Here is a 22,935-nt window from a genome sequence, read left to right on the forward strand (position 1 = left end):
ACCATGAATGCTTCGACGGTTCACAGGGTTGTGTCTGTGTTACAAACCCCAGTCTTCCGCATTGGTACCTACTTCGGAAAAGGGTCTACGCTGCATACTCTGTGTTTGTTTCGCTTAAGAAGACTCTTGTCTATTTCAATTGGTTAACCAAGCAGAAGCTCCTGACATGGCTGCAAGCCCAGCATAGCACTACTAAAAGAACAGCGTTGAACTCCCTGTCCCGCAGACCCATTCATAACACCTGTTCCTGAACCGGTTGAATACATGGAGTAATAAAATAATAAAATGAGGTTAGATTCCATCTCACTTGCAGAATTGTGATCGAAGATAGATCCTTTCTCCTGTCGGTGCAGAAAATGACTCAACAATCGACTTCATAGACTCTTGCTGTCTTCATCTGACCAAACAGGTGACACCGATCCAAGCCGAATCAATATCTGAAGGAGGGACTAAAGCATGAGAATATGTGAGAGGAGAAAAGTACAGGCGTGGATTACAGTTCGTCTTCCAGGTACTTGTAAACGAACTTGAAATCAGCCTTGCGGCGGTTCATCCTGCAGTTCGGGTTAGAAGGAAAACCAGGCAACCAATGTGAGGCGAAAGAAAGTCAAAACTTACCAAGTACTCTCATAATCAAAGAAGCGGTAGGTGCCCTGTTCGAACTCCTCGGTTATGGTCTTGGGCTCTTCGTGTCTCTGGAACCAGGTCTGGTACTGCTTGTGGAATCGCCAGCTCTGGTTTTTGAGCGCCTTTGCCGACAAATACTGCTGGTGGGTGCCCTGCCGGTAATAAAACAAGTAGAACAAGGTATCAGTGTCGATACGCCCAGTCTCGTAAAGGCGAGGATCGTCCAAGATAGCCAGAGGCTCCTGCGGATAGTACAGAGGGGTGTTGTAAGGGTTCTGGGGCTTATAGTGACGGGGTTTCTCGGCATCGGCAGGCTCGGGGCAATTGGTTGCGGACGCGGTGAGAAGACGCTGCACAGACTGGGGCTGGCTAGTAGGGTTGGCCGAAGCGCGACTCTTAGTAACCTCGAACGAATGAATCAGATCCTGCAGACCAGGAGGCAGATGGTAGATGGACTCTTCGCCATCTTCCTGGGCCTGGTTCTCTTTTCCGAGTTGTCCGTTGACAGCGGGTTGCGACTTGGTGGTCGCGGTTTCTGCCTTGTCCATCGCAGGGGTGGTGGGCGTCGTATTTGCAGCGCTGACGGCGGCAGAGATCTTGGGACTGAAAGCAGGAGTCCGTGAGCAACCTTCCTCCGCTACGATAGCAGATGTGGGTGTAGCTTTCGGAACAGGCTGTGCGAGGGTGACTACAGGTGAGGCGGTAGACGATGCCTTGGAGGCGGGCACTGCAGCTGGGAAGGCGGGGCTAGCGCCAGGCGGAGGAGGGAGAGGGGCGATGCCAACGCCGTTCTTGTCACTTGCTGCAGCTGCAGCGGCGGCAGACGCGTACTTCAAGGTTTCACCGGGCAGACGCGTGGGAGGGGGAGCAGGTTTCATGCCGGTGGTTGAGCTGCTTGAGCTGGACGGATGCAGTGTTGCTAGAACGGGAAGTGGAGACTTCATCTGAGCAGACGGTCTGCGGTGTCCAGTGGCTTCGGACGACTTGGACGACGATGCTGGCTTGGGCTTGATTTCGATCTCTTCCTCTTGTATTGACTGAGTATCTTGCGACGACACACGGTCGTTGTCACCGCTTAACCCGAACTGCGCTTCTGTCTCGTCGCCCATGTTGAGATCGTCGTAAAGCGTCTCATCTTCTCCAGAGTAGTCTAGATTGTGGCCATCTTCCACATAGTACTTGATACTCTCTTTGAGATCCAGCACCTGATTTGTCTCGATGTTGCCATTTTGAAGTGATCGCAGCAACAGCTCCAGTTTATTGACATGCCATTTATGACGTTCCGTTATGCGTGAAATATCTGCTAGACGGTTGGTCTTTGTGACATCTTTCTTCCCTTTCTTCATGGACATGTGGAGCGACTCTTCTTCTGCCTCCATGGCTTCAATCTTCTGCTGCAATTCATCCACCATGTTGGACAGAAAATCGCACGTTTCGACCTTCTCCTTCTCTTTTGGATCGAGTCGCGAAGCTGCAGAGAGACCTTCTTTGGAATAAGCTTTGGTCTTCATCTCTTTCTCAACGGCTTTGAACTGTTCCATGCACTGGTTTGTGTTAGCCTCACTCGACGGCCAAAACCATAATCTATTCCAGCCTCACCGTCTCAATGGCCCTACGCTGCTCAAGCAACGGCCCTTTGTCTTTGACTTCATTGCCCGAAGCCCATGATTTTATTTGATCACGATATCGCTGGAGTTTTTTGATCTCTCGTTTGAGGTTCTCTTCAAGCTTGTCGCGTTGCGTGGGATTTGTGGCAGCACGGATCTTCTCGTATATTCCTTCGAACGTCTGAATACCCTCCGCAACCTTTTTGAAGGTCTTATCGATCTCCTGCTGCGTCTTGCGGGACGTCATGGCTGCTGTTCAGGCGAACAGATCGCCAAGAGACGAAATTCCACTATCGTTGGCGCAGGAATTCGAAGGGATTCTGGGGATAGCCTTGGTGGGATAAAGCGGAAGGAACGAGAAAAGAGGGTTGTCCAGCAACTTTTAAGAGTGGGTGACTATCGCTTAACAGTGTTATCTTAAAATGCTCAAAAGAGTGCATGGCTCATTCTCCCAAGAAGCTGGGGGATAATGGCTGTTATCAGAAGGCGGTCACATAGAGTTCTGCCACCTACATTTGTCTGCTGAGACCATGGTGGGGAAGACTATCTCTTGTGCAAAGTCACTTTTCTCTATTTGGTCCTGATATCATTGATATCCACTGTGCTGACTTGCCTTGGACTTCTACCGTACCTATCGATGGATTGATTCTTATATCCAGGCTTGGCGGTTTACTATATCTCAACCGCCGACGACCACCTCACGTGTCAACACCAACTGACAGAGATCCTCGATAACAACAGCATCATGAAAGGTGAGTAGCCTGCTCCTATCGCTCTCCTAGCCTCTAACAGACTTATAGCCGTCATCCAACGTGTCAAGTCCGCGTCCGTAACAGTGGATGGTCAACTCATATCCAAAATTGGTCGAGGACTCCTAGTCCTCGCAGGAGTCGGGAGAGACGACACCGAGAAAGACATTGACACAATGGTCAACCGGATATTGAAGGCAAGGCTGTTCCCAGCGGAAACCGATAAGCAGGTACGTGGCCCGGGTCAAGTCTTGGACTACGCTTACGCTGGGAACACAGTGGAAAAGGAACGTCCAAGATATTGACGGCGAAGTGCTTTGTGGTACGTCTACTACACGTTTCTTTTTCGTGAATCTTCTGCTGACGTCTATAGTATCACAATTTACGCTTTTTGGCCAGCTAAAGAAGGGCAAGCAACCGGATTTTCATGAGGCCGCCAATGCTGATACGGCACGCAAGCTCTACGATTATTTCTACCAGCGGCTCGGCGAGAACTACAAACCTGAGCGCGTCAAGAACGGCGTTTTCCAAGCAATGATGGATGTCGAGCTAATCAACGATGGGCCGGTGGGTGTCGACTACCGCAGTGAAGATGCGGCGGTTAGCAAGCTCTCGCGTCTCCAGTGATTTCTTGACGAAGCAACGGTAACTGACATCATATTTCACATACAGGTTACAATTGAAATTGACACGCAATTACCGAAGCGAGAAAAGAGTACTGACGACAAAGATTCCTCTGCTACGAAAAAGTCAGGGACCGTGGAGTTCAAGCTGCCCGCAGAACTCCTAGAGTAGACGGATGAAATTCTTGATAAATGATACCCTTACGGCTGTATAATAGACATAGATGATTCGAGGGATAAACCCCGATACATACAGGAAACACTAATCTACGGTAAAATCTTCGATATCCTAGGAGGATTTTGGGAACCCACACTATCGAAACCCAGGCGCTCTGCTTGAAGGGGAAGGACAAAACTTTGCCCAATTTTTGGGATTACATCATTCCGCCAACTTGATGTCCGATCTATACTTCACGCCCGAAAAGCTTTATCACTGATTCTTCCGTGTCTTCGTCGTCATCATCTTCTCGCGTTGCGCCTCCTGGCATTTGGTCACTGCCCTCGTCATGTACTCATCCTCAGGTCCGATCTTCCACACAAGGTCTTACAACATTTTCGAGTCGTCATCGTGATAGGACGGTCTGATCTCCCCTTTCTATCCGCAGAGTCCGGACTATACCACACATTAATTCAACGAGAAAACCGCAGTCTCTACTGACATGAGCTTGCGCGTCAATGTCAAATGCATGTCAGAAGCATTGTGCTTGTCAACCTTGCTTAATGCTGATCTATTGCAAAGATTCTCGCGCAAATTTGGGATAGCCACTCTCATCACAACTTCAGCCCATGTCGTTGAAATGTTTCTCGGAGAGCCCATTTTAAGGCCCAGACCTCATAGGATTCAACGCCTCATTCTCTCCTGTTACTGGTCATTGAACCAACCATATCCCTCCCTAGGACAACACTTACGGGCTTCTTCTTTTTACCAGGATCTGCTATTGGCTGAAGAGTTTCGTGACAGCTCTTGCATGGGAAACACTCATTACGCGAGAGTTCTATTAGGAAGGTTATGGTATTGTTTGCACCAATACGATCTCGAGAATCCTCCGCGGCCCGCGGGCCAGGAGGGGCCAAGAATAGCTCCGTTTTAACGGCCCTATCACCCCATATCTGTGACCAGGTCTGCGATCCTGGTGTAGCAGCTGGTTGTCGAAGGAGCAGGATGCAGGATCCCTCACACGAACGGCGGCGGTTCATCAGAACCTTAATGTCGTCAATCGGAATACGGACTGATGCGTGATCCCAACACCCTGCCCAGGTGGGAATCCGTTGAGAAGCAAGCAGGCGCAACATTGCTTTTCAAATAATCGCGCCGCCCTCGAGGCCGTTCTTGTCTGTGACCTTCTGCCTTCCACTTCAGAACTACTTTACGATGCAGAACCATTCGGGTCAGTCTATTATGCAACCACCTGCATTAACCACTACCCTTCCTCCAAGTCGTCGAATCTCAAAATGGTTTCCGATATCCATGATTACCATCGGCTTGATCTTCATCGCTGTTGGCGGTGGATTGATTGGTGTATCGTCATCTCGCAATCACCACGAGGACGGTCAATACTATGGCGCAGTCGCCTGCTTTGTCATTGCCGGAGTCTGCGAGCTGGCCGGCTGGATCATTCTTATCATATACTGTATTCGAACGCGCCATGCTCAGGGGGTGTCTGTTAGCTACACCCACAACCCTCCGGTCAATCAGCCCCAGCCGACATATACTCCTCCTCGCCCTGCCGCCTCGCCGCGATACCCTAAATATCCCGTTTCTCAAGCTGAGTTGGATGTAAAGAGGCGGTACTGTGGTGAATGTGGTGCGGTGCTCATAGCGCCTTTCTGTACGGAGTGCCCTACCACAAGATAGTCCGTGCTCTGTGAGATTATTATGCAATATTCGAGACTGTTATTCAGGATTTGAATGGCTTGTGATTGCTGTTGCCCCACAAAAAGTGAATTGATACAATGCTGCTGGTTGACCGTTGCTTTCCTACCTTGCCAATGCAACACATCCAAATATACAGACATATTTCTGATTGCCGTCCTATACTGGTTAAGTACTTTTGCCCGCAGTACTCTCAAGCGCGGCGAACTGATGACAATGTGAATCATCTCGAATGAAAGCGATCCTGGCCGTTGAGTGACAGGCCATGTATCCTGTGTATTTACTCTGTAGAGTCTGTGGTCTGGGCAGCTCAACAAAAACATTGTGATTTAGAGACGCCAGTCTGATTTTAAGTCCTCTCTTTCTATCACATGCTTGTTAACTATGTGCTCTAAGATATGCGAGGCGATTATGGAACCAGGCGACAATCAACTCAGTGCTCACCATATGGGGAGCGATCATTTTAGCTTAAACCACCACTAGCTCCAATCAGACGAATAAGAATGACAATAGCATAAATGCCCCTCTTCCAAGCAGCTAGACCCCTCAATTTGGAATTCAATCCCGGAGTCACAGCGTGCAGGCAATCGATGGTCGTGGCGCGGCGTGATGGAAAGTGATGGAAGCCATCGCGGCCAAAAGTGAAGGTCTTTCAGCCCACATCTTCCCCTCGACTTCCTCCTCTTCCTCTTCCCCCCTTCAGCCTTGTGTCATTCATCCCATAAATACTTAATCTGACATCTCCTTTCCTAATCCCCTTCTTTCAATTCTCCCCAACTAACACAACATCATGGCTGAATCTCAGCGTACGTCCTCGAGATCTTCCCCGCTTTTTCTTTCGGAGTGCTAATGAAGCTCCGGATCAGGTCGCTCTCGTGTCTTTTTCGACATCCAGATCGGTCAGCAGAAGGCCGGTCGCATTGCTCTCGAATTGGTGAGATTTCTCTATTCTGCGACTAAATGTGGCTGCTACAGTGCGCTAACTACCCCGCTTCATAGTTCAACGATGGTACTGCCCGCTGACTGCAGCACCTTTTTTTACCGTTCATTCTGACTGTTCTCCAGTTGTTCCCAAGACTGCAGAGAATTTCCGTGCCCTCTGTACCGGGGAGAAGGGAGTGGGAAAACAGGGCAAGCCATTGAGCTACAAGGGTACAACAAGCTCCCCCATTGCCATTTGAGGAGCAAGCAAAAGTCTGATTCAAACTCCGCCAGGTTCCATCTTCCACCGAGTCATCAAACAGTTTATGATCCAGGGTGGTGATTTCACCGCATTCAACGGCACTGGCGGCGAGTCAATCTACGGCGAAAAGTTCCCCGACGAGAACTTCGAGCTCAAGCATGAGCGCCCATTCCTTCTTTCCATGGCCAATTCCGGCCCCGGCACCAACGGCAGTCAGTTCTTCATTACCACCGTCCCTACTCCTCACCTCGATGGCAAGCACGTTGTTTTCGGCGAAGTCATCAATGGAAAGAGCATCGTCCGGAGGATCGAGAACATGTCAACTCAAGCCGACAAACCCACTTCCGATGTGACCGTTGTGGACTGTGGCGAGCTGGTTGGTGAGGATTACGAGAATGCGGATAAGCAGGTTCCCGACGCTACCGGTGACCCATACGAGGACTTCCCCGATGACCACCAGGGCGAGCAGCTGAGCGCTCCTGTCTGCTTCAAGATCGCTTCGGACCTCAAGAGCTTCGGAAACACCGCCTTCAAGAGCGGTAACGCCAGCTTAGGTCTCGAGAAGTACCAGAAGGGATTGCGGTATCTGAATGAGTTCCCCGAGCCGGATGAGCAGGATCCTAAAGACCTGGAACCCCAGATGAAGGCTCTGCGCTTCACCCTTCACTCCAACTCGTCTCTGTTGGCCAACAAGCTCGGCCAGTTCAGAAATGCCAGAACCTGGGCTACGTATGCTCTCGACGTGGCTGAGGCTGCCGCCGCCAAAGATGCCGACAAGGCCAAGGTTTACTACCGCCGCGCAGTCGCCAGCAGCGGACTCAAGGAAGAGGACGAGGCTCTGAAGGATCTGCAGGAAGCTTCCAACCTGGCTCCTAATGATGCCGCGATCACAGCCGAGACGGCAAGTGTGAACAAGGCCATCAAGGCTCGTGAGGCTAAGGAGAAGGCCACTGCTCGCAAGTTCTTCTCATAGACGGCACTTGTCAAGCTCATGATTCATGAAACGTTCATATTCCCAAATTCTTCATCCCCAACCATTTGCATAGAAAGTGAAGGTGTCTCGGTTTCACGGAAAAAGACGTCGCAATTTTGCTTCTCTCCCGTCTCCGAGCTCGCGTAGCTCAGTGTTCCCCAAATGCTTATACAATACTGGTTTCTTAGCGTGGAGAATGAGGCGCACTGTATTGTTGTCCTGGAATCTACATCCTTAGTTCAAGTCAGCACTGGGATATTCACTTGAGAGCGTAAGGGATATATGGTTTATCCTTGCCAGCAATTAAATCCGTGACCTTGTCCTCCGTAGGCTGTAGCAAACATCTTGATACAAGGACTCATCGATCTTGGTGCCTAAGGTGTCAGTTGATTTAATGGACCTCCGTTCCTGGGTCCAGACCTCCTCCATCTTCATCTTCTCATCACTACAGCCCTAGCCCCATGCCTTGTTAATGATGTGACAGCTGTATCAAATCTTTCATAGCTTTAATGCCCTCCTCCAGAGTGCGTACTCCCTAATTTGAAGCACACTGGTAACTAATTTATCCGCGCAGACACCAGCACATCCTCCCCGCCAAAATGCGCGTCCGCAGTTCGCCTCTACCCCGCGCTTCCTCTTCTCCCAGCGATCGGTAGATCAATATAAGCGTCACGAGAATAGCGATTCAATCCTCTCCGAAGATGATGCAAACACATTCCACCTTGTCCCGACCCAAACAGCACCGCGGGGTTCAACGCGCCGGAAGGACGCAATCGAAGACATCAGCAGCGAGTTAGGCCAGGAACCGGACATCTATGAACAACCAGTCGACGGAGATCAGGCCGCAGAGATCCCAAGTAGCCCACCGGTTGATGTGCCAGAGCTAGATGCTGAGCTTGATACACTGTTTGGACCTACGAGGTCTCGAGCCAAGAGACGTCGTATTTCGGTTGATCTCGCGACTCCGACTACTCAACCTCAGACGAAGAAACCGCGCGACTTTGTTCAGTCTTCTTCTCCCGAGCCCTCGTTCCCAGCAGCTGAGCCTCCGTCTCCATCGCTGCCATACCGGACCACCCCCATCACACCCCGACATCCTGCGACGCCCGCTACCGTGACACAGTCCTCCCGGACCTTTCCGCGTTTTCGAGTGCTTTCGTCCTCCCGCCCACTGCCGAATACACAGACTCAACAGCGAGTAAGACCCGTGGCAGGAACACCTGGTCCGACGACCCGAAAGCCAGCCTTTGTGCTTCCGCGCTCTCCGTCTCCCGAACAGGAGGATCCAAATGGTATCCCCACGCCATTCTCTCCGTCATCCCATGCACTCCGTCGCAAAGGACGGCAGCGCTCATCGGCCCCGACCTATCTCCCCGGCGGTATGGCAGCAGAGGTGCGGAGCTGGATTCTGGAAATGGGGACTAAGCGCGAGCAGCAGAAACAGGCGGCTCGCGACGCTCGTGCCGGTAACGATTCGTCCTCGGTTGATATGCGGAGATACTCGCTGGTCATTTGTTTAACCAGCGTCCGTCAGTCTGCTCTGGGGAGCTGTGGGCCTCTTGCGTTTATCCAGGGTCAAGAGGTGCTCTCTCTCGGACAAGAAGAATCGGCAGATTGTGGAGAGGCTCCGCGAAGGGCCAGGAATGTTCTTCTCCTAGGTGCTCCTCGATCTCGCCCCGGTGAGCTCCGCACTTCTGCTTCTGCACGTGTGCCCAGTCTTCAGGCTGGAGACCTAGTGGGCATATATGGAGGACTAGTCTGGGAAATAGGTGTCGAGTCTAGTACGACTCTCTCACCCGAGCAAGGGCAGGTCTTGCGGCGTGAGGCCCCAGCACTGGGGAGGTGGCTTGTCGGTATGGAATGGGAGGTGGTATCTTCTTCGACTTAGCTCACCGGCAATGCTTGTTTTGTTACTGTTGATGATTGTTTTCGTGATACCCCAGTCTTCTATTGCTGGACTTCTTCCTTCCTTACGGAGTATGGAGAGAAACTATATACTTCATGGGGATATTTACTCTATGGACATGAAATGATATATGTGCATCAAAGAACTTTTGAAGCCGATGTAATGCCATACATCCCCTATGCAACCTTTACGCCATGCTTCCAACTCACAAAACTCATGGAGAAACATATCTGTCGAAAAGAGAGGCGAGCCCAATAAGAAATGCGAAAGACATCAGTCCAGAGTCAATTATAGAGCACCGCCCTCCTCGCCCTCAACAACCTTCAGCGCATCAACAGCAACCCTAACACCCCACTTGACCTGTTTCGCCTCCTTCTCCGAAGCAACAATATCCGTCCGCGCAACAACCTTGCGCAGGAAGAATATGCACCCTTTGACGATCTGCGGTGTGTCCCGGGTACGCATAAAGATCTCAACAAGAGGTTTCTCGTCGAATCCAGAGTCGTCAACGGTATCGGATTTGCTCTCGCTCTTCTTGGACTTCTTGGACTTCTTCGTTTGTTTCTGGGACTGTTGGATGATGCTTATCATGAGCAGCTCAACGAAGGTCTTTGTCTTCGGTTGCAGGTATGCGAAGTTGAGGGTCTTAAGAATTCCGAGTGTTAGAGTGCCGTCGGTGACGAGTGACGCGTACATCTTTGCCAGATTGACAATCTCAGGCATGGAGAGTGCATTCTCCTCATCTTCGCCGCCAAATCCGGCGTCCTCTTCGTCGTCGTCGAGATCGCCTGTTTCGCCCATGCGCTTGAATATGTTCCAGAGTGTAAACATAAAGGAGACCTTGAGGCGACGGCCGAGTTCGCCACAGAGGCGGCGCGCGATGAGCGTGTAGTAAGGGTTATATGTCTCCTCTTCCATAGCGCAGTGTGTAAGGACACGAGGGATTTCGAACTCCTGATTGCGCTTCAGGCGGAGCTTGAGCAGGCGCACATGCGCATCTTGGTAGTCTGTTGCGGACATGATCGCTACGAAGATGGAACGGCGGACGTCGGTGTTCATGCGGTGGGCTTTGGCGAGGGAGGCGTAGTCTGGTTCGGCGTCGGAGTCGTCGTCTACGACGGTGTTTCGGCTGGTGTTTGACGAAGATGGGAGGGATGAGAGTTCACGGCGCGCGGATTCAAGAGGATCTTCTTCCTTCCAACTCGCGCCGACGAGCCACCATTTGCCCTTCTTCGAGGAGTTGTGGATGTCACTACGTGAGATGCTGATGGGTTCTGAGGCACGGATGACGCGGGTGTTGTTGAGGGAGCCCAGGATCTTGCGCATCTTGGTAATATGTTCGGAGGCGACGGTGGAATTCGCGCCAGGCCCGGATTTGATGCGGTTGTTTTTTAGGTCTGTGATTGTGTCGATCATGAATTTTGTGCGGACGGAGAGGGACTCGGCGCCGGCTTTTGCCACCGCCGGTTGAATGAGAAGGACGATGTCTTTGAGGGAGGAAGGGTCGTCTTGTCGAAGTTGGGGCCCGGAATCTGGTGCGGTTAGTGTCAAGTCAGAATACTAGGTATGGGGGTAACGTACTTCTGATAATCTTGAGGAGGAGCTCGGTATTCTCCTCATTGATGTCTTGCAGGAACAGCCGGATGTAGTCAAAGACCAAGGTGCTGCCAATGACATGGAAATTGTATAGTTGGGAAAGAAGAGAGATTAGGTTAATCATCTGCTTCCCTTCAAACTTGCCCCGTTCATCTCCGCCAGCATCAAACGTTTCCACGATCTTTTGCACTATCTCTGCGCCAAAATCCGTCCCCACGACCTTGTATATAGCAGCAATGAACCCCGCATGCAGGATGACGAAGGTATCGTTGAGCGCGGATCTTTCGCAGACGAGCCCGAATAGTAACGAGAGCAGTGTCGATGTCACGTTTTGACGGGGGTATTCTCGATATAGCTTCTCAAACTCCGCCAGGATGGAGACTAGGTTTGCCTCGGAGAGCTTGTTCAGTTGGCCCTGTGCTTGCCTTCTCAGACGGATGAGCGATTCGGATTCGGAGTTTGACGCAGCTCGTAGAGACGGTGGAATGTATTTCGCCGGGTGGGTATCTGGAGCCGCTGGGACAGGCGCAACATATGGATTCTCTTTCTTTTTCTGCGCGGGTTGCTCTTCTTCGCTCTCCTCGTCGTCATCTTCCAGCCCGTCCATATCCTCGTCTTCGTCCAAGTCGAAGTCGTCTAAATCCTCATCGCTACCTACCTCCTCATCACTCCCCAAGTCGCTATCGGATTCATCCGAATCCCCGATGGGCTCCAAGCCCTGGGCTTTTCTCCTCTTGTTTAAAAGCCACTCGTCTGCCTCACGTTTTCGTTTCCGGCCTTCGTCTGCGGATCCCTCATCCAGGTCACCAAGCAAGTCACCCAATCCATCATCCGCGAAGTTCTTTGGCACCTTGCCCTTTTTCAGCCCTAGTTTCTTCTCGAGCGCAGCAATCTCGGCATCGTCCTGCTCCAATTTGTCCTGAACCGCCTTCGATACCTTCTTCCGCGGAGCCTCGACCACCTTCTCCTCCTCCTTAGTCTTCTTCAATATCGACTTCGGCTTCTCCTTGTTCTGTTTAGCCAGTTTCGCAGCCTTGAGCTTCGCCATAACATCCTTCTCGTCATCGTCACCACCATCAAATCCGTCAAAGTCGTTCTCATCGTCAACGCCTCTCCTTCCCGAGCCAGACCCTCGCTTGTTCCCCGCCCGCGCTTCCTCTCGCCGTTCTTTCCGGGACAGCTCCTCAATCCGCCTTTTCTTCTTCTCGCCGAATCGATCACGGATCCCGAGTTCCTGTCGCAGGCCCCTGGGCAGAAAGGTCGTATTATGCCTCGGACGCGGCATCGTGGCGTAAATCTGTCGACGGTGTTGATAACTCGAAAAAAAGTTTCAAAAAATATAGTATTGTTTCCGCAGATTGGCGGCGGAGCGGAAGGCGGTGGCATTGAGCTAGCCTCCCCCACAATCATCACGGCGCCCATCGCATCACTTAACTTGCCAGACTCCGGAATTGAACGTCGGGTCGATTTTGATTGAATTGCTTTACAAGGGGTGATCACGCACAGAGATAAACGAAGATGTCGAAACCAGTAGGCCACGAGGAGGTATGTCCTACCATATCCCACAACTATCATTTAGAGAAAAACAGTCCACCCTCTTTTACCACATACTGACAATGCCTTCGCAGTTCTTTGCCTCCCTTACAACCCTCCTAACAACCACCTCACAAAAAGCCCGAGGCTCCGTTTACCTCACCCAGAAACCTCTTCTCCCCACGTCCGAAGACCAAACTTCCACCACAACCAGCCCACCATCCATCCTCATCCGCGCAACGGACGGAAATACCAACGCGCCGAACCCGAAGACACCTACAGACAGGAAGAAGAAGAGCAAGGAATCGAAAGTCAAGTTGTCGACTGTTGTGCAGCCGGAAGAGCTCGAGACGTTTTATGCGCGATATGCGGAGGTGTGTAAGGCGGGGATGACGGGGTTGAAGAAGCGGGATCGCAAGCAGAAGAAGGCGAAGGGGAAGGGTGGGGCAGGGAAGGTCGCGAAGGCTTGATTGATATTTGCGTCAGGCTTGGATGGGCTGTGATGGGATTGCATTTATGGCGTTTAGCATTGTTTTATTACTATCAACATTGGGGAACTCTTCTTTCTGTATGTGTTCACATACCAGACTTTGGTCTTGTAGATAGATCAAGCATTTGGCGATGGTCTGCTGAGAGTCTAAACTGTTCCACTCGATTTACTAGCGTATAGGTAAAGTAGTAAGGTAATGTTGTCACTAAAATATTGCTTTGCAGATCAGATACAAAATGGTCATTATATGGCACTAGTATGGAGATGATAATACAGTCAAGAGAAGGTATGGCACATATTCAAACGAGAAGAACATTGTACATGGGTATACAAAAAAGGTGGAGGAGAAGATGATCATGTCACGCCATTATCATAGATGGAAAGAGGAAGTGGGATGGGAAGAACAACACTGCCAGTCAGAAAAAAGCGAGCATTAAAACAAGTAGTAGGGGTTGACCGCAACCCGGCCACTTAAGTTGTCAGGTCGGAGAAAGACGGTGTCCTTGAAGTCTCCGGCGCAAGGGGAAGATCGTAATCGTCGACACCTTCATGGGCCTCGGAGAGCTGGCGTTCGATTTTGCGCTGCGTGATACCAGCGGCGGAATCGAGCCCTGGGCCGATAACGATCCGTGCTGCGATGTGAATCAGAACGATAAGAAGCTGGATAGGAGGAACGAGAACCAGGGTGCAGGTCTTTTGGATGAGAGACGCCGCGTCTTGTTTCTCTGAGTTGGCAAGGATTAATGTAGATGCCGGAGGCATGGGGGAAATTTCCCGTTCCCGAGACGCCTTTGAGCGACGCCGAAATTCGATGCTCAGGTTTGAATCGGTAGACTTTGCGCTATAGAAGGATCCAGGGGTCCGGGGTAGTGCAAACTCTTGTTCGGAAGATGATCTTTGAGTTGAATCCATAGATTCGGACAATCGGTCTGTGCTCCGTTCTGAGCACAACGGTGGTCTCAAGGTGGTCTGATAAACTCTCTCTCCTTTCGACGACCCCTGCATTTCACAAGACTCGTGCAATGAATGTGTATCGCCTGGTGATGTAGGCGACGGGGGCGTTAGCCAAGATTCTGGTGTAAAGTCGAGCGAGTGAAATGAGTCGACACTTGAGGATAGAGATAACTCCGGGCGATCGTGAGGCTCCGCTGTGTCTTCAAACCTCGCCAGCAAGGTCTGAAAGCTCTGTTGGGCCTCGTTCACGGAACGCTTCGGCAGTTCGAGGGCCCCGGATATGCTAATGGGCTCCGGCAACTGTTCCTGATCGTCTGGAATCGTCTCTAATATCACGCTGTTGCTGCCTCTTGGAGTAATAGCGCTATCATCAGTGGCAGTTCCGTCCGTCTCCTCGCCTGCGCTTAGCGAATCCGGCGTTGCAATACCATCTGGAACGAGAAACTCTCGGGAATATGTTGGTTGTATGGGAGCACTCTCCCTTCGCCCTTTCGGCCGCCACGCCTTCTTCCGCCGGGGAATCTTTGCTTCCTCTGGGATCTCAACTGTGAAACCACGCTTGAAAGGGCACGGAGTGACTTCATAGCGGAGAACTTTTGGCAAAGCCTCTTTCATCTGCATGACAAGCTCCTTGTCCCGCTCCGTTTCATTTGGCAGTTCGATCCGATAATATGTGAGGGGCCGGATACGAAGGACAAAGGTGGATTCCCCGTCAACACACCAACACTGAGAGTTTTTGAGAATCGCATGAACAACACTTCCGCATTTCAAGAACACCGTCAGTCCGTGAATCTTCTCCAGCCTCAGCGGGGCAAAAGCGACCGTTCGTTCTGTGGGGGACCGCCATGGCAACGTCTCAATGGTATCAACGGGGTAGTCGAAGTCGGAAGGAGTAGTGCTCGAGGGTATGGGCGCGATAGATCGAGGGGCAAAGTGCACGACTTTCGCAGATGGATGATAAAAGAGATCGTTCTCGGACTGTTTAGAGTCGGAGCTGCGTTGAGCGACTCGGTTCAGCTTTGTGGGAAGGGTGAGCGACCGTCGAGGGGGTGGCGCATCAAAGATATCAGACATGATGGCTCATGTGGGCGGATAGAGAGGAAACAAGAATTACATTGACTCGGGAAGATGAAAGAAAGAAGGAAATGAGGGACGATCAGCTGGTGGGCAACAATGAAGGGGGCTATGGTAGGGAGCGAAAGGCCATCCTCGGAAGGCGAACGGAGCAAATTCAATAGATACAACTTTGGAAGATATCCAAACGAAGGAATGCAGATGCCAATAAGCGTTCGCGAATCATGAGTCGAGGGACAATGACCTCACAGGATAATGCGCCCCTTAGTGCTGCATTTGAATCCACTCGTTTTATATGCAGCACTCGCAGACACTGGAAGCAGTGGGGTTTGCTGCCTTGTTTTCGAGGCACAAAGGCGCCAAGGCATGACATCGGCTTCACATGATCCTTGGCTCAGGCTGTTTTCTCCAGTTTGTCGTGCTCTGGTCTGATATGATTGCTTTGCATAGAGCATTACCCTACCAGTAATCATTTTGCAGTCGTAGTACAGGCGTCAGACGGTCACACTGATGAGCGAGTGTCCCAGATCTCCCTATCTGTTTGCAGTGACGCAGCTGTGATTAGGTAAGCCTCTAGGCAGTCATGATTCTTCAAGGCATTGCAGTTCCAATTCTTGGTTTGCTCCTGAAGTACTAAGTCGATTGACTGCTGGTAATTGACAGCTGCGTCAAACTCATCATTATGTCAAATTTTGAGCCAAATGCTGTCATCCGCGGCTTCCAGCTGACGATTGTTGGCAGTAAGTTGAAGTCTTGAGAACAAAAGCTATAAGCGATACTGACATCCGAAGCTCTTCGTGCTTTGCAAAATCCAAGGCTGTTCAAGCATGATCATTTTCGACAAGCTGCTCTCGCTATCAGTATTGGCATTGTTATCCAGCTTATCGTTCAAATCCCGGTATGTCGCAGTACTGTTGTTGCTGCCATGACGTAGCTAATGTCCTTTAGATCATTGCGGTCAGGGTCTTCATCTGGTTCAGTTCATGGGTTGTCAGTCTGGAAGATGCCACATGGGATGATAATCTTCTCAATGGCCTCGACTTCTTGAACAAGTCCGTTCTGCAGGTTCCCTTCCTGCTCATGACTCTCCTGAGATACATCACCCCAACATTAGATGACATGTAAGTCGCTCGATGAGGATACGATACTCGTGGACTGACAGCTCAGCTTCATGGAATCCCTCAACTGGGTCGATACGACCTATGTTCACAAGCACAAGACCGAGGACCCTAGAAGTCTGCGCGCCATGTACTATCCAAACCTAGTCCAGTACTCAACCAAGGGTGAAAAGGCCGATTCTAAGCCAAGCCATCAAGCGCTCATGTCATTCCTGAAGAGGTATGGGCGTAAAGTTGGGATGCTCCTGGGAATCTACCTCGCTTCGCTCGTTCCGATTGTCGGCCGATTCGTGATGCCCGCGGTCTCGTTCTACACCTTCCGCAGCGCCGTCGGAACCACGCCGGCTGCCGTCGTCTTCGGCACCGGTCTTGTCCTTCCGAAGCGATTCCTCGTCACCTTTCTACACAGCTACTTTGCTTCTCGTAGTCTGATGCGCGAGTTGGTATGTCTCGAACGCCGCTTTTTAGTACCTATCTAATCAATCACAGCTCGAGCCGTACTTTTCGCGAGTCCGATTTACCTCTGAGCAGAGACGTCGTTGGTTCTTGGACCGCGAGGGGGTTCTGTTTGGCTTTGCATTTGCGTTCACATTTGTTCTGAAGATTCCCATCATCGGGGTCCTTATGTATGGCGTAGCCGAAGCCTCCACTGCGTATCTGGTCACCAAGATCACCGACCCTCCGCCTAGTCCGGCTCAGAGCGAGGGCTTTGCAGAGACGCAGACAACATGGACAAACAAGCATGATTTTTTGGGCCTGTCTCTGGACAATCTTGACAAACTCAACTTGGCTGCACACGAACAGGAGCCTCCCAAAGCTACAATCCCCGGGCGGAAGTTCACTTAGTTGCCTTGAGAAAATTAGCTACACTGAACAAAAGTTCTGTCTCAATCGAGCTGCCTAATCGGGATTTGACCCCAAAGACCGCATGTGATAAACGATTATAGATAACTGATAGCAGCGATAAGCCTGCGTAATAGATTGTTGCCATCCAGACTCGATGAGGGGGCGTGAGGGGTCAATGCATATAAAGTAACCTTAATACATCCTCTTTCCAGCCATCCTCCGTCATCTATTCAACACAGCATCATCATCATCATGGGCACCAAATCCATTCGCACCGCGCTTAAAGTAGACCTTAGCAAGCCTGCTCGAGAGCAAAAGGGTCTCCATGTGTGTACACCGCATCAAACCACCTGCGCCTTTAGGAACACTACTAACAATAGATCCGCAGAACCGATGGCACCCAGAGGGTACGTCTAACACAACACAATCTCGCCAAATGAAATACTCACACTCAAACTCACAATTTCAGTTCCCTGCTGCGGCACAATCGCCAACAACGAAGTCGTCAAGATCGAATGCCTCGACTGGACCGGCGGCCAGATCCAGAACAACGACTCTGCTGACGACGTCAGGGACGTCGACCTAACACAGATCCATTACCTCTCGGGCCCCTTTGACATTGAGTCCGCTGAGCCGGGAGACGTCCTCCTCGTCGAGATCCAGGACGTCCAGCCCTTTGAGGACCAGCCTTGGGGTTTTACTGGCATCTTCAGCCGGGAGAATGGAGGAGGGTTCTTGGATGAGATTTATCCAAAGGCGTGAGTCAGCTTTTGTACTGAGAATAGGAAGACAGTGCTGACTTCCATAGTGCCAAAGCCATCTGGGATTTCGAGGGCATCTTCTGCTCCTCTCGCCATATTCCTGGTGTGCGCTTTGCCGGACTCATCCACCCTGGTATTCTCGGCTGTGCGCCATCCGCGGAAATCCTGGCTGAGTGGAACAAGCGTGAGGGTGAGCTGATTGCAGCAAACACCACGGGCCGCGACGTTGCGAAGCCCCCAGAGCCTGTCAATGTCCATGGCGGCGCTGCGGACGAAGAGCTCACTGCAAAGATTGGTCGAGAAGGAGCACGGACTATCCCGGTACTTTTCATTTGCATTCACACGGTCTAAACACCCAGATTTTGACTAAGATGTTGTATATAGGGCCGACCCGAGCACGGCGGAAACTGCGACATCAAGAACCTCTCGCGCGGTAGCAAAGTCTACCTCCCCATCCACGTCGCCGGGGCCAAATTCTCCGTCGGTGACCTGCACTTCTCGCAGGGCGATGGCGAAATCTCCTTCTGCGGCGCGATCGAGATGGCTGGCATCATCACACTGAAGTTCACCGTCATTAAGGACGGCATGGCCAAGATGGCCATGAAGTCGCCCATCTTCCGCCCGGGCCCTGTTGAGCCGCAGTTCGGTCCAGGGCGCTACCTCACTTTCGAGGGGTTCTCTGTTGATGAAAATGGGAAGCAACATTACCTCGATGCGACAGTTGCGTATCGCCAGACTTGTCTGCGGGTCATTGAGTATTTGAGGCGGTATGGTTATGATGATTATCAGATTTATCTGTTGTTGAGCTGTGCGCCTGTGCAAGGGCATATTGCGGGCCTGGTGGATATTCCGAATGCGTGTACGACGCTGGGTGTGCCGATGGATATCTTTGATTTTGATATTAGGCCTGAGGTGGGGGCTGTCAAGCGCGAGATGGGGGGTTGTGCGTTTGCTTCGAGCTGAGCTAGCTGACCTGAATTCAATCAAGCATGTCTATTCAACATTGAAACGAAACTGACATGGTCCAACCAGATTTGAATATGATCGTCAATTCATTCTATACTATATACACATATATCCACCGTGCCTCATGCCAATTTAGTCTCACGGGCAGACCTGACTCAGTCAGCTATACCACCCTCAATATACAACCGACCCACCACCTCCAATTTGAGTCAAGGGAACGCCTTACGTAAAATACTCCTCAAACCTCTCCTCCGCCTCCTTCACACAGTCGAACCCATAAATCTCCCTCTGCACATCCGCATCCGCCCATTTGTCCGGCACAGGTCCCTTTCCTCCCTTGAGCGCCGCAAACTGCTTATCGCGCTCTGCCTTGGCCGCTCCATCTCCCAGGTGCAGCGCCCGCCCACTGGCTGCCGCAAGCTCGACGAGCGCATACGCTCGGTCTTTGCGCACCTTCTCGTACGCCTTCAGCGCCTTGTTGATGCTCTCGGGATCAGTAGACGGGAGCCTCGAGAGAACAACGGCAATAACCGCGCCATCTTCAATAGCCTGCGCAGCACCCTGCGCTAGATGCGGGAGGGTCGGATGGCACGCGTCTCCGACTAGGGCGACTGAGCCGTGAATCCACGTAGGCAGCGGTTCGTGGACACGGAGCTTCCACTCGCAGACTTCGCCCTCGGGCACATAGTTCAACATACGTTGGACGAGCGGGCAAAAGTCCGCAAAGACATTGAGCATTGCGCTCTTGGACCCCTTTGTCGTATACGTTGCGTTTGTTGCGGCTGCGAAGTTCGTGTCGGGCTGCGTGGTCGAGAGGTTGTAGATTGTGTTGTTGGAGACTGGGTAGGCGATTATGTGTCTCTTTTCGCCGATCCAGCGGATGACTTTGTTGCTCTCGATTAGAGAAAGGAGCTCCGTGTCGTCGGCGGCTAGGGCTTGGTCCTTGTGGATCATGATGCGGTATGCGGCTTGGTGGGTGTCCTTAACGGCGGAGGAGATTTGGAGGGCAGAAAGCATGGCAACGCGCGTGAGGGATTTTATCCCGTCCGCGCCTAGGAGGACGTCTGCTGTTTCTGTGTAGGGTTGCTTGGTTGTGTCGCGGGGGGTTACGGTAAATGTGGGTTTGGGGGTGAAGGAGATGACTTCTGAGACGGTGGTGGAGAAGTGAAAGGTGATTTTGTCGGCGTGCTTGAGACAGCCTTGGTACAGGCCGTTTGCGAGCGACGATCTGTGGCCGACCATGTGCTTATAGCCATAGATGGACTCGATGTATTTGAGGTCGACATGCGCAAGTTCCGTGTCTCCGGCTCCAGCTGAAGATGGCATCAGCATCCATGTTTCCACTCAATGTCTGCTCCTCTCGGGACAGAAAAGAAGTTTCGAAATGAGAAATGTATATACCTCTGACACTCGTTTCCTCGATGTTGACAGCCTCGGCCTCAATCCCCTTCCAGACACCCAGACGATCCAGGACACGAGCCATATTCGGCGCGAGCTGGATGCCCGCGCCTACGAAGCCCAGGTCCGATGCGGACTCGTAGACGTCGATGTGCTTGAAGCCCTTTTCGGCTAGGGCGAGAGCCGATGTTAGGCCGCCCATTCCTAAGAATCAATCTTAGCATCAATTTCACCGGAAATATATTTTTGGACAAAGGAAGTACCAGCGCCAAGGATAGCGATCTTTAAATCATGCGGGACCATTCTGTCGAAAGTCTTTGCTTGTGTTTCTGTCAAACTAGTAGACTCTTTAGCGCAATTGAGATTCTCTTGTACCAGAGGCTGTAAAGTATGGACGGACAGCGGAGTATATAATGGTTATAGCGGGACAAGTTTTAGCCGGCATCTCCTCTTCCCCACGGTGTCCCACAATTTCTGGGAGATGGGGACGTTTTAGCGCGCGAGGAGGAATGTGGAGGCAAAGCTTGGTTTTTGGATGATTGGAGTTTGGTAATGGCTTTTATTCGAGATGGATTGTGGTTGTGGTGGAGTTGGCGGCAAAATTCTATTCAATTTTCACAAACTTGCGATGGACTGGCATAATTATCAACAGTGATTGGAATTGCGAGATTTCGCCAGACTGGCAAACACACTATAGCGCCAATCTTGGACGAGTCGCCTTGGGGCGACAAACAGTCAAACATGATGAAGGCAAAATTTCAGTTAAGCATGTGAATGTATTATATTAAAGATGATAGGCAACTATAATACATGAAGGTATCCAAACTCATCCACAACGTACTCGTGGGAAATTATACAATGTCGAACCGTACTGTTTACAGGTTGCCGCCAATGGTGGCAATGATGGCGCCGACGGGCCCGCTCAGCTCAGGGAGGAGGCCGTCGACAAGGCCGGCAACCTCAGGGGAGAGGCGGATGAGGAGAGCACCAGTCTCGCGGCCAAGAACAATGAGGAGGTCCTCAGTCTCAGGGCCAAGACGCTGGATGAGCTGGGTAACATCAATCGCAACGTCGATGACGGTACCGATAACGCCAGCGAGGTGGAGGTTGTGGAGGATGTCACCGACTTCACCGGTGATGCTGACAATGAGACTTTCGTCGTGCTCACCAAGGACCTGGAAGATGTAGCCACCGTCCTGGCGTTTGACATTGATACCGAGAGACTGGACAATCTGACCAACGGGGTTGTTGACGGAATCAAGGCCGAGGGTGACACCAAGACCACGGAGAAGGTCGGCAACTTCGGGAGCAAGTTCAACGAGCAGGATCTGGGCGTCCTCACCGACAATGGTCAGGATGCAGTCGACGATGGGGCCGAGGTCTGCAACGAGCTCGCCAACGGAAGCAACATCGCCAATGATCTCACCGACCGAGTCGCTCAGGCTGACACGGCCCTCAAGAAGGTTGTAAATGTCCTCGTTGACCTCCACGAGGAGTGTCTCGCCGTGAGATCCGGTGACAGTCAGGAGACGGTTGACCTGAGGGCCAAGGTCCTGAATAATGTGGCCGGTACCGTGGCAGCGCTCGTCATCGCAGGTGGGGACAGAGGTGGGAGGAACAGTAGCGGTGCCGGTCTCAGTGGCAGTACCAGTCTGGGTAGCAGTGCCGGTCTCCGTGCCGGTCTCCGTGCCAGGATTGGTGTTGGTGTTGGTCTCAGTGGCCGTGTTAGTGTTGGTCTCGGTAGCCGTGTTGGTATCAGTGGCCGTGTTAGTGTTGGTGTTGGTCTCGGTAGCCGTGTTGGTATCAGTGGCCGTGTTAGTGTTGGTGTTGGTCTCGGTAGCCGTGTTGGTCTCGGTGGCAGTACCGGTCTCGGTGTCGGTCTCCGTAGCTGTGTTGGTTTCGGTAGCGGTGTTGGTAGCTGTCACTGTCACGGTCTCAGTCTCGGTATCGGTGCAGGGAGAAGTGGTCGTACCGGTAGGTCCGCCAATGGTCTCAGTGGGAGCAGGGACGGTGATGGTGATGGTCTCAACCTCGCAAGGGCAGTCGCCGCCACGCTCATTCTGGCGGGCGCTCAGACCAATGGGGCCGGCCATAACGCAGGCCGCCCAGGTGACAGCAGTGATCACAGAAGCCTTCATCTTGGGTATAAACGCTGAACGTAGATCAAGAAGGTAAAGCAGAATAAAGCAAACAAAAGATTGGACCTAGGTCGGAACGATCGTCAAGGAAAGACAAGAGCTGGAAAGGAAGCTGCTTGTTTGAATGAGTGACTGAAGAGAAGAAAAGTTCGAGGATTGCCAACCTCAAGCCCGTATTTATACTGCTCAGCAGCGTTTCCCCCTTGCTCTTCCATTATCTTCGTCCAGGCCCAGACCCATGATAGGGAGTTGCGCCTAGCATTGACTAAACCGACTATTCCAGTTTATTCTCCTATGGCTGTCGACCAACTCGGCTATTCGAACCAGAAAGAACGCCCCCGCTGACAGGAGCTTGGAGCTTTCAGCCCAGCCAGTACGGAGCAGTGGGCAGCTTTGCCTGCCTTCGCTCAGTCACAGTCGTACCTGAATCAGGGAGCCTATCGGAACTGCAGTTGTGATGGGTTCCTGCCTAACTAATGCAGGCTCTCTTTTTTGCGCACCAGCAGCGGAGTTGACTGAG

General features: G+C 51.7%; 11 protein-coding genes across 11 annotated transcripts; 6 read left to right on the forward strand and 5 right to left on the reverse strand.

Moving 5' to 3' along the window:
* Positions 1-493: 493 nt before the first annotated feature.
* On the reverse strand, positions 494-2,481 carry BJX68DRAFT_265823 (CNOT2/3/5 family protein; the record flags this gene model as incomplete). The annotated part of the gene is made up of 3 exons (XM_071045330.1): positions 494-554; positions 619-2,171; positions 2,227-2,481. The coding sequence occupies 3 exons, from the start codon at positions 2,479-2,481 to the stop codon at positions 494-496; spliced, it is 1,869 nt and encodes a 622-aa protein (XP_070900309.1).
* Positions 2,482-2,979: 498 nt separating this feature from the next.
* BJX68DRAFT_265824 (D-aminoacyl-tRNA deacylase) lies at positions 2,980-3,778 on the forward strand (the record flags this gene model as incomplete). The annotated part of the gene is made up of 5 exons (XM_071045331.1): positions 2,980-2,986; positions 3,035-3,213; positions 3,263-3,305; positions 3,357-3,583; positions 3,656-3,778. 5 exons carry the CDS (start codon positions 2,980-2,982, stop codon positions 3,776-3,778), a joined length of 579 nt encoding a protein of 192 aa, XP_070900310.1.
* A 2,087-nt stretch (positions 3,779-5,865) lies between these two features.
* BJX68DRAFT_63276 (peptidylprolyl isomerase) lies at positions 5,866-7,939 on the forward strand. Its single transcript, XM_071049523.1, has 5 exons — positions 5,866-6,285; positions 6,346-6,413; positions 6,479-6,488; positions 6,545-6,631; positions 6,695-7,939. The coding sequence occupies exons 1-5, from the start codon at positions 6,270-6,272 to the stop codon at positions 7,633-7,635; spliced, it is 1,122 nt and encodes a 373-aa protein (XP_070900311.1). The 5' UTR covers positions 5,866-6,269; the 3' UTR covers positions 7,636-7,939.
* A 1-nt stretch (position 7,940) lies between these two features.
* On the forward strand, positions 7,941-9,676 carry BJX68DRAFT_63262 (uncharacterized protein). The gene is made up of 2 exons (XM_071049522.1): positions 7,941-8,159; positions 8,210-9,676. The coding sequence occupies exons 1-2, from the start codon at positions 8,145-8,147 to the stop codon at positions 9,521-9,523; spliced, it is 1,329 nt and encodes a 442-aa protein (XP_070900312.1). The 5' UTR covers positions 7,941-8,144; the 3' UTR covers positions 9,524-9,676.
* Positions 9,677-12,439, reverse strand: BJX68DRAFT_63438 (MIF4G domain-containing protein). Its single transcript, XM_071049525.1, has 2 exons — positions 11,123-12,439; positions 9,677-11,073 (listed from the first exon to the last, which is right to left on the reverse strand). Exons 1-2 carry the CDS (start codon positions 12,420-12,422, stop codon positions 9,830-9,832), a joined length of 2,544 nt encoding a protein of 847 aa, XP_070900313.1. The 5' UTR covers positions 12,423-12,439; the 3' UTR covers positions 9,677-9,829.
* A 126-nt stretch (positions 12,440-12,565) lies between these two features.
* Positions 12,566-13,360, forward strand: BJX68DRAFT_63538 (signal recognition particle 14 kDa protein). Its single transcript, XM_071049528.1, has 2 exons — positions 12,566-12,682; positions 12,766-13,360. Exons 1-2 carry the CDS (start codon positions 12,656-12,658, stop codon positions 13,138-13,140), a joined length of 402 nt encoding a protein of 133 aa, XP_070900314.1. The 5' UTR covers positions 12,566-12,655; the 3' UTR covers positions 13,141-13,360.
* On the reverse strand, positions 13,324-15,682 carry BJX68DRAFT_235270 (uncharacterized protein). The gene has a single exon (XM_071039869.1). It carries the CDS (start codon positions 15,186-15,188, stop codon positions 13,632-13,634), a length of 1,557 nt encoding a protein of 518 aa, XP_070900315.1. The 5' UTR covers positions 15,189-15,682; the 3' UTR covers positions 13,324-13,631.
* A 1-nt stretch (position 15,683) lies between these two features.
* On the forward strand, positions 15,684-17,322 carry usgS (transmembrane protein UsgS). The gene is made up of 5 exons (XM_071039870.1): positions 15,684-15,928; positions 15,980-16,086; positions 16,137-16,309; positions 16,356-16,749; positions 16,796-17,322. Exons 1-5 carry the CDS (start codon positions 15,871-15,873, stop codon positions 17,150-17,152), a joined length of 1,089 nt encoding a protein of 362 aa, XP_070900316.1. The 5' UTR covers positions 15,684-15,870; the 3' UTR covers positions 17,153-17,322.
* Positions 17,294-18,975, forward strand: BJX68DRAFT_235280 (acetamidase/formamidase family protein). Its single transcript, XM_071039871.1, has 5 exons — positions 17,294-17,479; positions 17,541-17,559; positions 17,622-17,910; positions 17,961-18,234; positions 18,298-18,975. Exons 1-5 carry the CDS (start codon positions 17,405-17,407, stop codon positions 18,874-18,876), a joined length of 1,236 nt encoding a protein of 411 aa, XP_070900317.1. The 5' UTR covers positions 17,294-17,404; the 3' UTR covers positions 18,877-18,975.
* A 76-nt stretch (positions 18,976-19,051) lies between these two features.
* On the reverse strand, positions 19,052-20,628 carry BJX68DRAFT_235285 (putative monooxygenase). Its single transcript, XM_071039872.1, has 3 exons — positions 20,541-20,628; positions 20,281-20,481; positions 19,052-20,192 (listed from the first exon to the last, which is right to left on the reverse strand). Exons 1-3 carry the CDS (start codon positions 20,578-20,580, stop codon positions 19,102-19,104), a joined length of 1,332 nt encoding a protein of 443 aa, XP_070900318.1. The 5' UTR covers positions 20,581-20,628; the 3' UTR covers positions 19,052-19,101.
* Positions 20,629-21,033: 405 nt separating this feature from the next.
* On the reverse strand, positions 21,034-22,643 carry BJX68DRAFT_64091 (uncharacterized protein). The gene is made up of 2 exons (XM_071049533.1): positions 22,250-22,643; positions 21,034-22,201 (listed from the first exon to the last, which is right to left on the reverse strand). The coding sequence occupies exons 1-2, from the start codon at positions 22,413-22,415 to the stop codon at positions 21,153-21,155; spliced, it is 1,215 nt and encodes a 404-aa protein (XP_070900319.1). The 5' UTR covers positions 22,416-22,643; the 3' UTR covers positions 21,034-21,152.
* Between the last annotated feature and the right edge of the window lie 292 nt (positions 22,644-22,935).

This window comes from Aspergillus pseudodeflectus (genome assembly GCF_044049435.1).
Source record: "Aspergillus pseudodeflectus strain CBS 756.74 chromosome Unknown BJX68scaffold_16, whole genome shotgun sequence".
Lineage (NCBI taxonomy): Eukaryota > Fungi > Ascomycota > Eurotiomycetes > Eurotiales > Aspergillaceae > Aspergillus > Aspergillus pseudodeflectus.

Coding starts and splice junctions, on each gene's coding strand:
- usgS (XM_071039870.1), top strand. CDS start 15,871: ATGTCAAATTTTGAGCCAAATGCTGTCATCCGCGGCTTCCAGCTGACG. Junction 16,087..16,136: donor AGCTTATCGTTCAAATCCCG/GTATGTCGCAGT, acceptor AATGTCCTTTAG/ATCATTGCGGTCAGGGTCTT. Junction 16,310..16,355: donor ACCCCAACATTAGATGACAT/GTAAGTCGCTCG, acceptor CTGACAGCTCAG/CTTCATGGAATCCCTCAACT.
- BJX68DRAFT_63276 (XM_071049523.1), top strand. Junction 6,632..6,694: donor CAAGCCATTGAGCTACAAGG/GTACAACAAGCT, acceptor AAACTCCGCCAG/GTTCCATCTTCCACCGAGTC.
- BJX68DRAFT_235280 (XM_071039871.1), top strand. CDS start 17,405: ATGGGCACCAAATCCATTCGCACCGCGCTTAAAGTAGACCTTAGCAAG. Junction 17,911..17,960: donor GATGAGATTTATCCAAAGGC/GTGAGTCAGCTT, acceptor TGACTTCCATAG/TGCCAAAGCCATCTGGGATT. Junction 18,235..18,297: donor AAGGAGCACGGACTATCCCG/GTACTTTTCATT, acceptor TGTTGTATATAG/GGCCGACCCGAGCACGGCGG.
- BJX68DRAFT_63538 (XM_071049528.1), top strand. CDS start 12,656: ATGTCGAAACCAGTAGGCCACGAGGAG. Junction 12,683..12,765: donor AACCAGTAGGCCACGAGGAG/GTATGTCCTACC, acceptor ATGCCTTCGCAG/TTCTTTGCCTCCCTTACAAC.
- BJX68DRAFT_235270 (XM_071039869.1), bottom strand. CDS start 15,188: ATGTCTGATATCTTTGATGCGCCACCCCCTCGACGGTCGCTCACCCTT.
- BJX68DRAFT_63438 (XM_071049525.1), bottom strand. CDS start 12,422: ATGCCGCGTCCGAGGCATAATACGACCTTTCTGCCCAGGGGCCTGCGA. Junction 11,074..11,122: donor CCTCCTCAAGATTATCAGAA/GTACGTTACCCC, acceptor TAACCGCACCAG/ATTCCGGGCCCCAACTTCGA.
- BJX68DRAFT_64091 (XM_071049533.1), bottom strand. CDS start 22,415: ATGAAGGCTTCTGTGATCACTGCTGTCACCTGGGCGGCCTGCGTTATG. Junction 22,202..22,249: donor GACCATTGGCGGACCTACCG/GTACGACCACTT, acceptor AGACCGTGACAG/TGACAGCTACCAACACCGCT.
- BJX68DRAFT_235285 (XM_071039872.1), bottom strand. CDS start 20,580: ATGGTCCCGCATGATTTAAAGATCGCTATCCTTGGCGCTG. Junction 20,482..20,540: donor GATCGCTATCCTTGGCGCTG/GTACTTCCTTTG, acceptor ATTGATTCTTAG/GAATGGGCGGCCTAACATCG. Junction 20,193..20,280: donor CGAGGAAACGAGTGTCAGAG/GTATATACATTT, acceptor TGCCATCTTCAG/CTGGAGCCGGAGACACGGAA.